Source organism: Centropristis striata, chromosome 3 (genome assembly GCF_030273125.1).
Source record: "Centropristis striata isolate RG_2023a ecotype Rhode Island chromosome 3, C.striata_1.0, whole genome shotgun sequence".
Lineage (NCBI taxonomy): Eukaryota > Metazoa > Chordata > Actinopteri > Perciformes > Serranidae > Centropristis > Centropristis striata.
Window position 1 is genome coordinate 7,167,377 of NC_081519.1, and position 12,492 is coordinate 7,179,868.

General features: G+C 38.1%; 2 protein-coding genes across 2 annotated transcripts in view; one reads left to right on the forward strand and one right to left on the reverse strand.

Moving 5' to 3' along the window:
- The first annotated feature begins 8,507 nt into the window (after positions 1-8,507).
- LOC131969102 (protein B4) lies at positions 8,508-10,045 on the forward strand. Its single transcript, XM_059330253.1, has 5 exons — positions 8,508-8,671; positions 8,754-9,010; positions 9,097-9,205; positions 9,280-9,326; positions 9,766-10,045. Exons 1-5 carry the CDS (start codon positions 8,584-8,586, stop codon positions 9,982-9,984), a joined length of 720 nt encoding a protein of 239 aa, XP_059186236.1. The 5' UTR covers positions 8,508-8,583; the 3' UTR covers positions 9,985-10,045.
- A 377-nt stretch (positions 10,046-10,422) lies between these two features.
- LOC131969101 (transmembrane and coiled-coil domains protein 1-like) overlaps positions 10,423-12,492 on the reverse strand; it is a 2,537-nt gene continuing 467 nt past the window's right edge. Inside the window, exons 2-4 of the mRNA XM_059330252.1 lie at positions 11,449-11,894; positions 11,229-11,364; positions 10,423-10,747 (exon numbers count right to left, since the gene is read on the reverse strand). Of these exons, the coding sequence (XP_059186235.1) occupies positions 10,442-10,747; positions 11,229-11,364; positions 11,449-11,774 (768 nt within the window). The 5' untranslated portion in view covers positions 11,775-11,894 and the 3' untranslated portion in view covers positions 10,423-10,441. The remainder of the gene's footprint in view (positions 10,748-11,228; positions 11,365-11,448; positions 11,895-12,492) is intronic.

Sequence of the window (12,492 nt, forward strand, 5' to 3'; positions counted from 1 at the left end):
TTAAAACTATGATTACTTTAAATACATGTATCCCAACTGCTTGATGTGCTAATATTGTTTTAAAAACTATGATTACTTTAAATACATATATTCCATTTGCTTAAACTCATTAAGATTCTATAATCTTTGTCTCCAAATTATATCTGTAAGACATAACAAGGCAGAAGATTTTGTTGAATGTTTTGGAGAACAGGCCAGGTCAGGACACAGTGTGAAGGGCAGAGATGAGTGTTGCCCGGTGACATGACGTGTCCCTGTATTGATTAAAACTGACGAATCGGCGGATCAAGAAGGCGGCACTTCCTGGAAGAAATCTACCTTCATGATTTGTAAATCTGTAGAGGATAAATAAAGGGTTCAAGGGAAAGGAGAGGGGTTCAGACTTCGTGACCTGAAACCAGTCTGTGTGTGTCAGGGACATGTAGAGTGAGCCCAGAGATCTCTGTAACTGCACATTTCTTGACGTATTGTAATGATATTATGTTAAACTGAGAACTTGGACGTCTCCTGCTCATCATTCCCCATCAAACGATCTGCGCAGAGAAATAGCTGAGGATTTTCTGTTGGTGTCAGATAATTCAATTTTCAAGGTTTCCTCAAGCTATTTTTCTAACAATAGTAAATACTGATTTTGTGGATAACCATGAAATTTCAGCCCGCTGTCTTTAAAAATCATCAAATATGGAGCTAGGTCAGCGCCCTATATTTTCAACTATGACACACATGGCAATAGGTATGACGGGACTAAAGGAGGTTCTGGTGAAATTTCTTGAATACTATTGAATAGATGGCTATGGGATTTGGTACTAGTACTCATGGTACCCAGAGAATGAATAGTCCACAGAATGAAAACCTGTCTGAGAACATTCAAACTAACAGCTCTACACTGTAAATGTTGGACAGCTCTGTTAATATCTGCCTGTCCTATTGTAACAATACAAACAGATAATTTCATAAAACTAACTTAATTTACACTTATGTCCTCCTTATGTCCCCCTCAACACCATAATCAGATCAAAATGTCTGTTTTTGTCCTATTATGTTGTTTATGACCAATTACATGTAGAGTTTGAGACATTTTCTTCAGCCTCAGCTATACTTGTGTGTACAACACATTTACAACCCAACCTGTCAGATACTGACGCTTTGTCACGGCCACAATTGACACACAAGGCACTGTGTGCATGGTGTGTCACTTCCTGCTAGTAAAATGCATAGTGGCTTTTCAAAATAAATGCCTGTGTTCACAGGAAACAGTTACATTTAGGCAATAAAACCACCTAAATAAGATAAGAGTAAAAGAAAAGGGTTGGACTTCAAAAGAAAAGCTATTTCGCGACTTAACTACTGGACCCAGTTATGCAGGTTTACTCCAAGTAAGAACAAGGACTCTTTCTTTCTTTTTCAGGTATTTCACCCCCTTCAAAACACGAGTCACAAAAGTCACTGAATGCTCTTCACTCACACTATATGACAACATATGAAAGAATAAAGTCAAAACAGTCACTCACTGCTTATGATGATGGAGTACATGTCACTGTGTGGAGATGGAGAATCAACATCTCCATACACTACAGTGTAGTAACATTTGACTTTAACCTCAGCGGGTGGACTCTGATGTGACTTCAGCAGCAGCTCAGTTCCTGTCAGTCTCTGCTCACAAGAGAAGCCTCCAATACGTTTTCCACTTGAAGTGTAGAAATAACACTTATGCGCAGTAACAGATGATGGAGGCTGACAGTTCAGTGTGACTGAGTCTGTCTCTGTGATCACCGGTGAATAGACTTCCAGTTTAGGTGGAAGAAGTGCTGAAAGTAAGTACAAGTATGTTACATAAATACTGAATAGTTGCATTTATATGATAATATTCATGACAAATTGTTATTTAATGTAAAGGAAGAAGGGTGAAATATAATGCACAAGCAAACACTTGAAGAAGAGCAAAATTATAAACATACTATGATGATCTCCTCATTTCATAACTGGATATGAAAAAATAATTAGAGACTGACCTCGTACTTGAATCTTTTGAAAGGAATCTGTTGGAGAGACAATGTGTTAACAAGGTAAACAGATAATAATAACTCATTCATCACATCAACAAAATGTAAGATCAAAACTGTTAATACTAAGATCAGTGTTTGTTTTTTTTGTCCCAAAGAGGAAATTAGTTTCCTCTGTGTTGAAAGTCAATGATAAGTAAAACCATACATTAACCATAAAAGATGTAGAAGAGTCTTTACTCACACATAAAGATGATGACCAACAGATGACCTGCCATGATGAAGCTGAATACTAAGACTGCCCAGGAAGAAGAAACGTGTATGTGTGTGACTAAGAGAACTCTGACATGCAGAAGTTTCCTTTTGTAGAACTTGATCACAGGAAAACCACACTGAGCGTCAAACAAGAATCAAACAAACCAGCAGGCCACAAACACACTCACACTCATCATCGTCATGCTTCAACACAATTTATTTTTAAAAAGTATTATTTTAGATCACATCTACTAGTGGTTCAGAAAAAAATGTGTCATCATTTGTTCACATGCTGCTTGCACACACACATTTAGCAAGTTAATGGTGAGCTCAAAGTGAACATGTAGTTTTTTTGTCCTGACCATTCCACACTGAAATCTGCATTTCATTTTGTATTTCCAGAATTATACTGAACAAGCTGTAAAGCTGTTAAAAAAAAGACAATGCCCGGGGAAAATTCAACCTAAAAACACACAACTGATCTTAATCCTCCATCTGTCAAGTGGAATCTAGAGACGGTTAATCAATTTATTATATCCTGTAACCACAGAGAGACAACCTGGTCCAAAATATTTCAACCAGGATAAAAGTCTCACATGTCACCCCTGCATTGTGTCCACTTACTTTAAGTGGTTGAGGCAGAAGGGCAGAAGGTCAATCATCTCACTAAAATATTAAAGATAAAATGTATACTCTACATATTTGTTTTGTGGAAGGCTAACATGGCTTTCTCTTTCTATATCATGTTTACATAAATTGCCCGAGTTTGAATATTTTTAGTATCGTTAATATTAGGCAGTTGACCAGAATTTACTCACAAGTTTCAACAGATGATTAGATCTCTGAAACATGTTTTAGACTAGAAAAGTAACACCACCATTCCACATTATTTTAGACAATTCTCAAATCTTTCCAGGAAAGTCATTGAACTTCAAAACGGTTTTGCTGCACACATTATTCCTCTGGTGTGATGCAGCTGCTTCCTCTGACATGCTGCTGTCTGCATTTGTCACTCTAGTGGGAAAAAACAGACATGACTTATGGCATTATGCAATAGCCAAGATTTACAACTTTAATTTCTGTCCTGAAACATTGCCAACACATCAGGAAATATAATGTAACAATTTCAGTTATTTACGTTACTTTACACCCATAGCAGTCATAAATACTGAAAAGGAAATACTTACTAATTCAACCTCTTCCCTATCATCTTTATGAAACATGCTGTAGAAAACATTTGAGCTGGTAAAGAAAACAAAGCAACTCACCAATATTGCTGAATTCATAAGTGACGATACTGTAGGTTTGATCATAACCACCTGGCAGGTTCTTTATCAGAAGGATAGAGGTAAAGTGAGAGTGGCCTTATCCAGGACAGCATTATCACTGAATTAATACATTTCAAATTACCTCTCCATTGTTGAGACTTCCCCTATATCCACACCCAGCTAAACAGAAAAAAACATAATTTGTTCAACTTCAACATGAAATGTAAAGTCAATGAAACATACACATATGAATAACACTCTTATATTTTAATGTGACATACATTTTGATTTACCGGTGACGTTGGCTTTGAGGCTAAAAGGCAAAAAAGTAGTTTCATATCAGAAACTATGAACACTAGACGATGATGGTGACGAAGATAATATTACTTAGTCAACAATCACAGGTGAAAATTTGAGAAAAAAATATTCTTACCTTTGGCAAACACATTTTCCTAGAAAATACAAAAAGAAAAAAAATGAACCACTCTTAATTCCTTAAAATTGGGTTGAGTGCTTGATATAGAAGCCACTCGTTAATGTACAGTATTATTAGTAATATAAAGTATGATTTGTAACATATTGAAGGTGGGTGTTTGTAAACCAAAACATTGGAAGTTGGACAATCCTCCCAGGCTCAACAGACCAGAAAGAGAGAGAAAGCAGTGGTGCTTGAGCGAGTTAAAGACTGAATGAAGAGAGGGAACGTCTTAACAAGAACAGAGTCGTGCATCAGAAGAATAAAACATGTTTCTTGATTGTTTCAGACACACCCATTCATTGAGAGGGATTATTTATGGATGGGTCCAAAACTTATTTTTTGGAAATCCATGCATCTTACTAGCCTGGCTAACACCAGACCAAATCTCATTGGAGATTTGGTCTGGACACCTGCCGTTCATTTCTCTGTAGAGGAGGTGTGGTTTACGATCCTCCGGAGCCGTTTATTGGACGCTTAGAATGTCTATCAAAGCGTCTGTAGGTAGCTCTTAGCCAATCAGATCAGTTATACCAGATGACGTAGTAGAGCAACAGAAATGGATGTTTGTTTTGTGTGTGTCTGTGAGAGAGTGTTGCTTGCTGCTTTGCTCCTCCAGTTCTCGCTTTCTGCAAGATTATTTATTTTCACGCTTTATTCCCCCTCATGTCATTCTGCCACACACATCCACTGATTTTATGGGCAATAAACAAGCTGCTGCGGGTCTCTCGGCGGCTCCGCTGTCCCCCGATTCGGAGCGAGATCACCTAATAGCCCCGCTACCGGTGATCTCGTTACCAGCCGGGGGACAGCGGAGCCGCAGAGAGACCTTTCGCCTTTCAACTTTCGCTCTAAACTATTTAAAACACCGTCTTCAGCTAAAGAGAGTTTCGCGTCTGCAGCAGCCATGTTGGATCCGGAAAGCTTCCAAGTGCCGAGTAGTACGCGTCATCGTCTCACCGTCCCTCCCCGCTCTGTGATTGGATCCCTAAAACAGGGCTAAGAACCTCCCGTGGTTTCCAGACTGCCTGGAGGTTCGAAATTAAATTTGAGCGCACAAGGCAGTCTGGGTATACCCAGGCTAGCATCTTACTGTACCTTTAATATTTTACTAGCTGTAGATTGGGGTGTTTATTTGAAGAAATGTGTTGGGATTTTCTCTGCTTGTGTTTGTTTTCTTGTCGCCCTCTCTGTTTTTAGTTGTGTGTTCCCTCCCTGCTGGTCCCAGGCGGGCGGGGCTGACCTACTTCTGGTTTCTGCTGCCACCTGCAACTCAATCAGCAATCAGCACTCCTCAAGAAGTCGGCTCACACAACCACTCCTCGTTGATTCCCCGTGGTAACACCTTGGCTTCTGAAAACCTAGTTTAGATTTTTGTCCACTCTTTGTGAGGTTTTTGCCTGCCTCATTTGTTACCAGTTTGCCATTGCCTCCTGCTTCGCCCAGCCTAACCCAACATTGCACTCCCGCTCCATACCTGCCTCTCAACCCTTGCCATGAAAGAACTTAAACTCCCGTGTTTGCATTGTGGGTCCAGCTTCCTGCCCCATCCCTAACATTCATTCAGGCTGACATATAGAAACTGACGATCACAATCTCAAGAAGAAGACAAGAAGAAACACAGGATATCTAAAGTTAAATTAACTTATTGTCATGGATAATTTCAGCAATTGTTATGCCGACCTGCCCGGTTTATAGGCATCTAATGTGTAAGGGAAACATTTTTGCTCAAGAGCCATGAGAGGGGGAAAAAACCCTAAAAGCTAAAAAAAAAAAAATGTTTTGTCATCTGGAGATCATGCGTATGCTTTGCAAATATTTTTCTTAACAAATAAATGAAAACAAACACAGACATGTTATTGAAATACTTACAGTTGTCACGGAACACTGATGTTGTAGGAGGGACAGGAGTGGAAGACGTAACATTCAGACCTAATGAGCCAGGAAATAAATATGTATTGATTTATTTATTTAAGACTGTGAATTGTTACACATATAATAATAATAATAATAATTATTATTATTATTATTATTATCATCATCATCATCATCATCATCATTATCATTATAATAATAATAAACAATGGGGGTAAAAATAAAAAAAATGAACAAGATACAAACATTAATAAAACGTACAAAGAATAAAAGATACAATTGAATTGCAAAAAAATAAAGGTAGTAAAAACGGAAGTAGAAAAAGATTACCCTGTAGGTCGTAGCTATAAGGTAATTGCTGTCTGCCACAGTGTATTTTTCCACCACTGGGGGGCTCTAAAGTTTCATGTTTTTAAATTCTACACGTAGGAGATTTTAAAGAAAGATTAAACTGCTGAGAGGACGTGTCAGGTCATAAGGGTTAGTAGTCCCAACAGCCCAGAGGTTAAAAATTCCAGACACGGTTATTATAATAAATGTAGCTGTTTAGATTTAGGCCTGCATGCCAATATATATCATTAACAAACACAGAAATAATAAATAAAACCTGTGATGTGTGAACAAAATAAAATACAAGAAAACAATGTATTTAGGTAAAGAGAATAAAACTGATCAATCACGTGTGTGTGTCACTGTACTGAAATGTATTTAGTCTTATAAAGAAGTGCAATGGTTTAAAAATATTATCTGCTTGACTAGACCCATGACAATTGTGCGTTCCCAAAATAGCAGAAAGGATGATATTCCTTGGTTCTTCATTGCTTGAAGAAAATGTTGTTTTAAAAACGTAACTAAATATACATGACGATAATACATAAAATCATATTGTACAACCAAACCATGTACAAAAGTTGTCAAATTAATAACATACTGAAATGGCGTTCTCATATGGTGGTAACTATAAGGTACATAGTTAATATAAATAATATAAGGGACTGACCTTGTGCTTTCATCTCATAAAAGGTATCTGTTGGAAAAAACAATGTGGAAATGAGAGAAATAAAAACAACAATTCGTTATCAATAACTCGATTGAAATTGGAAAGTGGGTCAAATATGCCACAACATTCAGATAACAATATAGAGTCTGTATTAACATTTAAGGACTAACATTTCAAAATAATTTAACACTAGAATCAATAAGATAAGAGGTTTTACTCACACATGAGGAAGAGCAACAGCAGGCATCCAGCCATGATGATACTGAATACTGAGACTGTCCAGAAACCCTTCAAAGACTATACCTGTGTGACTCTGACAGACACACGTCTCCTTTTATAGAACCTGCTTTCAGGAAAACCACAGCAAGCATCACACATTAAAGACACTATTAGATAAGCCACAGAAACAAAAAAGGACTGAACAAAGTCTGTAAAGTCCTCAGTATGTGTTGTATATTTAGATCTAATACAGATAGCAGAGTACGGGCTACCTGGTGTTGAAATATATAGATAGATAGAATTAATATTATTACAATTATCCTTTAAGAATTATTAAAAATCACACTAATTGTTAAGTGGCCATGAGGATGACACATGTGAACAAAAAAATAGGCAGGTCAAATTTATCCAATAAGTGTTTTCAAAGGTAAACAGCCAGTAATATATAGGCTTCTTTGTTATGAAGGGGAAAGACGCATAGGAAAGACTGTAGGAAAATGGTGTTGTTGTTATTATTATTGAATCAACAATATTTTTTTCTCTTTGGATTAATATAACAGCTTATGTGACCAAATGTCTGACAGTATCATATGGCCCTTATACAGAAAGTGTCAATGGCTGTAAATTAAAGTGCATGACTGAGAGTGAAGCAGTTCTGGACAATGTTATATTCACATTTATTGCCATTCATTAACTGCATCAGAGTGTGGCTGTTTTATCCATATTTATCTATCAAATTAAATACAATTTAAAGTAATCCCACATTTACTGTTCTGTAGTATACTCCTAAACATCCACTGAATGTAAGTTCCCATATTACTTATTTCTGCAATTAATTAAATGTTTTTTATCATTCATTTATCATTACTGACAGACAATTAGTACAATACTACATGGCCTGTCATCACTGAATTAATAGTCGGTTTTCATATTGCAAGGCTGCATGGGTGTATAGCTAATTTTATCTATACTCAGTTTATATGGCTGGCCACAGGAGAATATTGAAGCCACTACCAAGGCTGCAAAATACCAATATAGAGACCACATCCATGCAGCTGCTTTTCTTATTTGGCAAGAATAGACCATCATCTGATACTGCACTGAGAGGTTTCGTTTGTACTTCCTGTGCTTGATTATTTCTAATCCACCATTTTTTGTTGTATTTTACGAGTTTGAAGACATTTTCGACCTCTAAAATTCGATGTTTGATTTTGCACTAAAAAAATTCAGAATGAGAAAAGTGTGATGGACTTTGGCGAGGTGAGATGAAACATTATAAAAGGTGCATACATAAAGTGGATGAATAATTTGACCACGATCCCTGCTGCCTTTAATTTGCAAACCCTAATTAACTTAACATGATGCTGATGTGATTCACCTGGTCCAACCAGCAGCAGCTGTATAAAGACGGAAACGTGCTGGACGTGCAGATAATTAACAGACTTTAAGACAAAACGTGCTGTTTTTTTTTGCTTCGTCTTCCCAATAATGCCTCCCAAGAAGCAAAAAGAGCCAGTTGAGCCAGTTTCGCCTCCGCCGACGTCCTCGGATGCAACGATGGAGGAGAAGAAAACAGGTCTGCTCATTTTTTCATTGAAGTAGAGAACAATGTCAGTTGAAGCCATTATTTTTTACATATGTGCCGGTTTGCCCTGCAGATGCTGCGGCGGTGCGCAAACTTACAGCCCATCCCTCCACAGCGATCATGATGAGAGAAGCACTTAAAGCATTGGACTCGCGCAAAGGCGTCTCGTCCCAGGCGATCCAGAAATATATAAACGAGAAATATCCCTCAGTGGATCCGTTAAAGTTGAAGCATTTGGTACGTAAAGCATTAAAAAAAGGAATCGAGAGCGGCACGTTAGTGCGGCCAGCCAACTCTACTGTCACTACAGGCGCAACAGGGCGATTCAAGGTAAGGTGTCTGAAATCTACTGCTTCGTCAAACCGGGTCAAATTACTAAATAATGAATCTGTCTTTTTTTTTTAATCCGTATTTAGCTCGCACCAGTAGTAAAGGAGGCCAAGACAAAAGCTGAGAACGTGGATCCAAATGTACCAAAGGCGCCTAAATCAACCAAGAGTGGACCAAAGAAGACCAAAAAAGCCGGTATGACTAAAACGACACACACTTAAATACTTATGAGCTGTTCGACGTGTTTTTAATACTGTTACTGCTTAAAGGTACCACGAAGAAGGACCCTGCCAACGAAGAGGCTGAGTTACAAGAGGTGAGCAAATGTTTTTTGCTGACAAAAGGGGAAACTAGTGTTAATGTCACCTGTATTGTTTTGGGACTAGATAGGCCTGCTGTGAAGTTTTTATATTTAAAGTTGCGAAGGCCTACGTGGCATTTAAAATGATGTACAATAATATTTTGACACTAGTCTTATTTGACAACTTTCTGGCCAAGAGAAACCTATAGGCAGCTTTTGAGGGTTAAAACGTCATTTGTATATCATAATCTGGGATATACAAAGGTTTGTTTATTTTAACCTGTTGGTAAATTGGCTGATCATACATGCGTTTTTTTACTGCAATTTTTTTTTTTTTTTAAAAGCTTTGTTTACAAATACACTCTGGGGGCTGAAAAGGCTGTCTGTGTGACTTATGACATAATATTTATAAAATTATGGCTGCAGCCTTGTTTAACTGTCTTTTCAATTTTAGGATCCAAAGCCTCCAAAAAAGTCAAAGAAGGAACAAGAGGCTACTACCTCAAAGGTTGCTCCCGCAAAGAAGCCAAAAGCTAAAAAAGCTGCAGAGAAGGAGGAGACTGAGGAAAAACCAACCAAAACTGGAAAGGCATCTCGGAGTAAGGCTGCTAAAGCAGGAAGTGAGGCTCCTGCTGCTAAAGCAACTGGGAAAAGAGGGAAGACTACAGAATAAATGAACTGATGTTTTAGACTTTTATAATTTGTTTTTGGAATAAAATCTTAATTTTTGGAAATATATTGTAGTTTCTCGATTCTCTGCATTTGGAGCAAGTATTCTGTTGTACATTGGGGGAAGTGGACATAATGCTAAATGATTTACGGTAAGCAAGCGAAACTGAGTTTGACTAAAACTACAGTGGCAGTCTGCTACAGGTGCTTAGTGAGGCTGACACTACTATAGTCACACTGGGTTTGTTTTGACAATGGCTAATGCAGGATCTTATGAACTTCTGGCAACAACACTGTATTATAAACAAAAACTGGACATTTCAAAAATGGAGATGAAACCTAAGCAACTCAGTTCGCTCTGTCCACTAGGCTGTGGGTTGTTTCTTTAAATGTGGGACCTTTAAAAACTTCCGGTTGATTTCCTGAAAAGATGCCAGACTGAGACATGACAAGTTTTATTTTCAGGACAAAAATGGCAGTTTCAGATACTCTGAAATGGTCTCCCAGTGCCAACAGAGGAGGGAGAAGAGGATTACAAACAGCAATGTAGAAGGCGTGTGATTGTATGTTTTCATAAAGGGCATGACACAGTTGGCCACTGTGGACACAAATACTAGAATAACTGCCATAAAAACCAGCAGCACATTGATCAGTTTTCCCACAAGAGGCTGTCCTGTGGCATTCTCCAAACCTTCAAGCTGGACCACCTGCTGTTGCTGCTGCAGCTCCATCTTGAAGATGCGTGTCTGACATGCCTCCAGCACCTCCTTTAGGTCAGACAAAAAACTGTCAGAGTGCTCTAATAACAGAAAAAATCTGACTATTCAACCAAATGAACTGACCCTGAGGGAAAAATCTAATTCCTTGGCCCCTATGTTACTCTTTTCTGTGCAATTTGTTTTTCTACACCTGAATACTACCTACCCCAGATTTGATGTGTGGTAATTTGCTTAATTTAGAAATATTCAGTATTTAACAAATTGTAAGTATTATTTAAGATAGATGTTTACAGAGGGAGCCTCCTGAAAACAGGCTATCAAGAACTGGTGATGAAGCAGAATCCACAGATACCTGATGCCATGTTGGTACTGTAACCCAGCACTGATCACAGCAAGAAAAAAAAGTTTAGCTAATTGTATTGGACTGCATCACGTAGCTGTAACATAGCCATTATCAATTCTATTAACGTATGTGCTTTTCTTGCTATGATGTAAAAATGTCAAGAAGACTTATACACGTCAAACTTGCCTGAATGTCTCTTGCTCTTTCATGAGACTGATAAGCAATCTTCTCTTCCATGCTGGCTAGTTCCTCTTTCAAGTTTAGAATTTCATTCTGGTACAGTTCTGTGAAGTCATTAAGCTGTTCTTCTAAATCTTTACTCCTGGAAAATAACAATAGCAACAGTACATCACAAACAGGACAGGTTGTTTTAAGACAACAGAGTACTATGGTAAGCATATGCTACCTGTATAGTTGCTCTCGAAGGGCATCCTCAACTGCTGTGTAGTCTTGTTGGAGGCAGCATTTCAAGTTTTCAAAGCATTTCTCAAGTTTGTCTTTATTTTCATCAAGGTCTTGGACCTCATGAACTATGGTATCAAAGTGTAATGTCTGGGCTTGGTCAGGTGTACTGATCCTGGAGCTAGGGAGTCTTCCATGTGCTCCTTCAGAGCCAGATGTAGCAGAACAATCATTGACGCTGCTGTTCTTCAGGCTGGACTTCAGCTGCCTTGTCCCAAGGACCTTAAATACCCCAGGGCCAACACTCACATCTTCCTGCCTGGATGTCATCTTTCAGGGCTTCAGAGCTATCAGTGCTGCCAAACTTGTGAGTGAGGAGATTTTGGCCACCTTGGGCACCACAGCTAATGTGTAAGTCGCTAGAGAGAAGTGGGAAAGACCAGCTGTCACCTGTAATGGGCACAATTGGGTTAGTAGGCAACTACTCAAGCCACTGAATTACTCTGTGTTTAACTTTATTTGAGCATGCCAAAAGCCATAGTCTTAAATTTCATATGACAAGTGCATGGACATAATTCTTCAAAAGGGAAATCTGACCATGACACCACGTACATATAAAGTTACTATCTTGGTCCCTTTATCTAGTGATCCCATCAGAATTAGATTATATTCAATTCAATACAATATATAAACGTGGCCTTTTGGAATAAAATGTAATTTTAAAGCGTTTGTTTTAGCAACAGAAAAAAACTCAAAGGGCTTTCATTTGTTCACGGTGCATTTGTTCGGGCCTGAGTGATGCTCAACCTCAATGTAAACTGTTACTGTTACATTAACCGTTTACAGTCATTTCAGAGAGCACTGTTTTGACTTTAAATTTTCAAAAATTTGTAGTGGCTCCACCATTTTCACCCCCATTAGTCAGAGACTGAAGAGACAGCTCAAAACATGTTATAAGTAACTAACGTTGAAACCGAATCTACATGGTCACATTCATCTAAAGGTAACATAACAGGTGTAATGAGACAATATTAGCCTACTTTTTTTG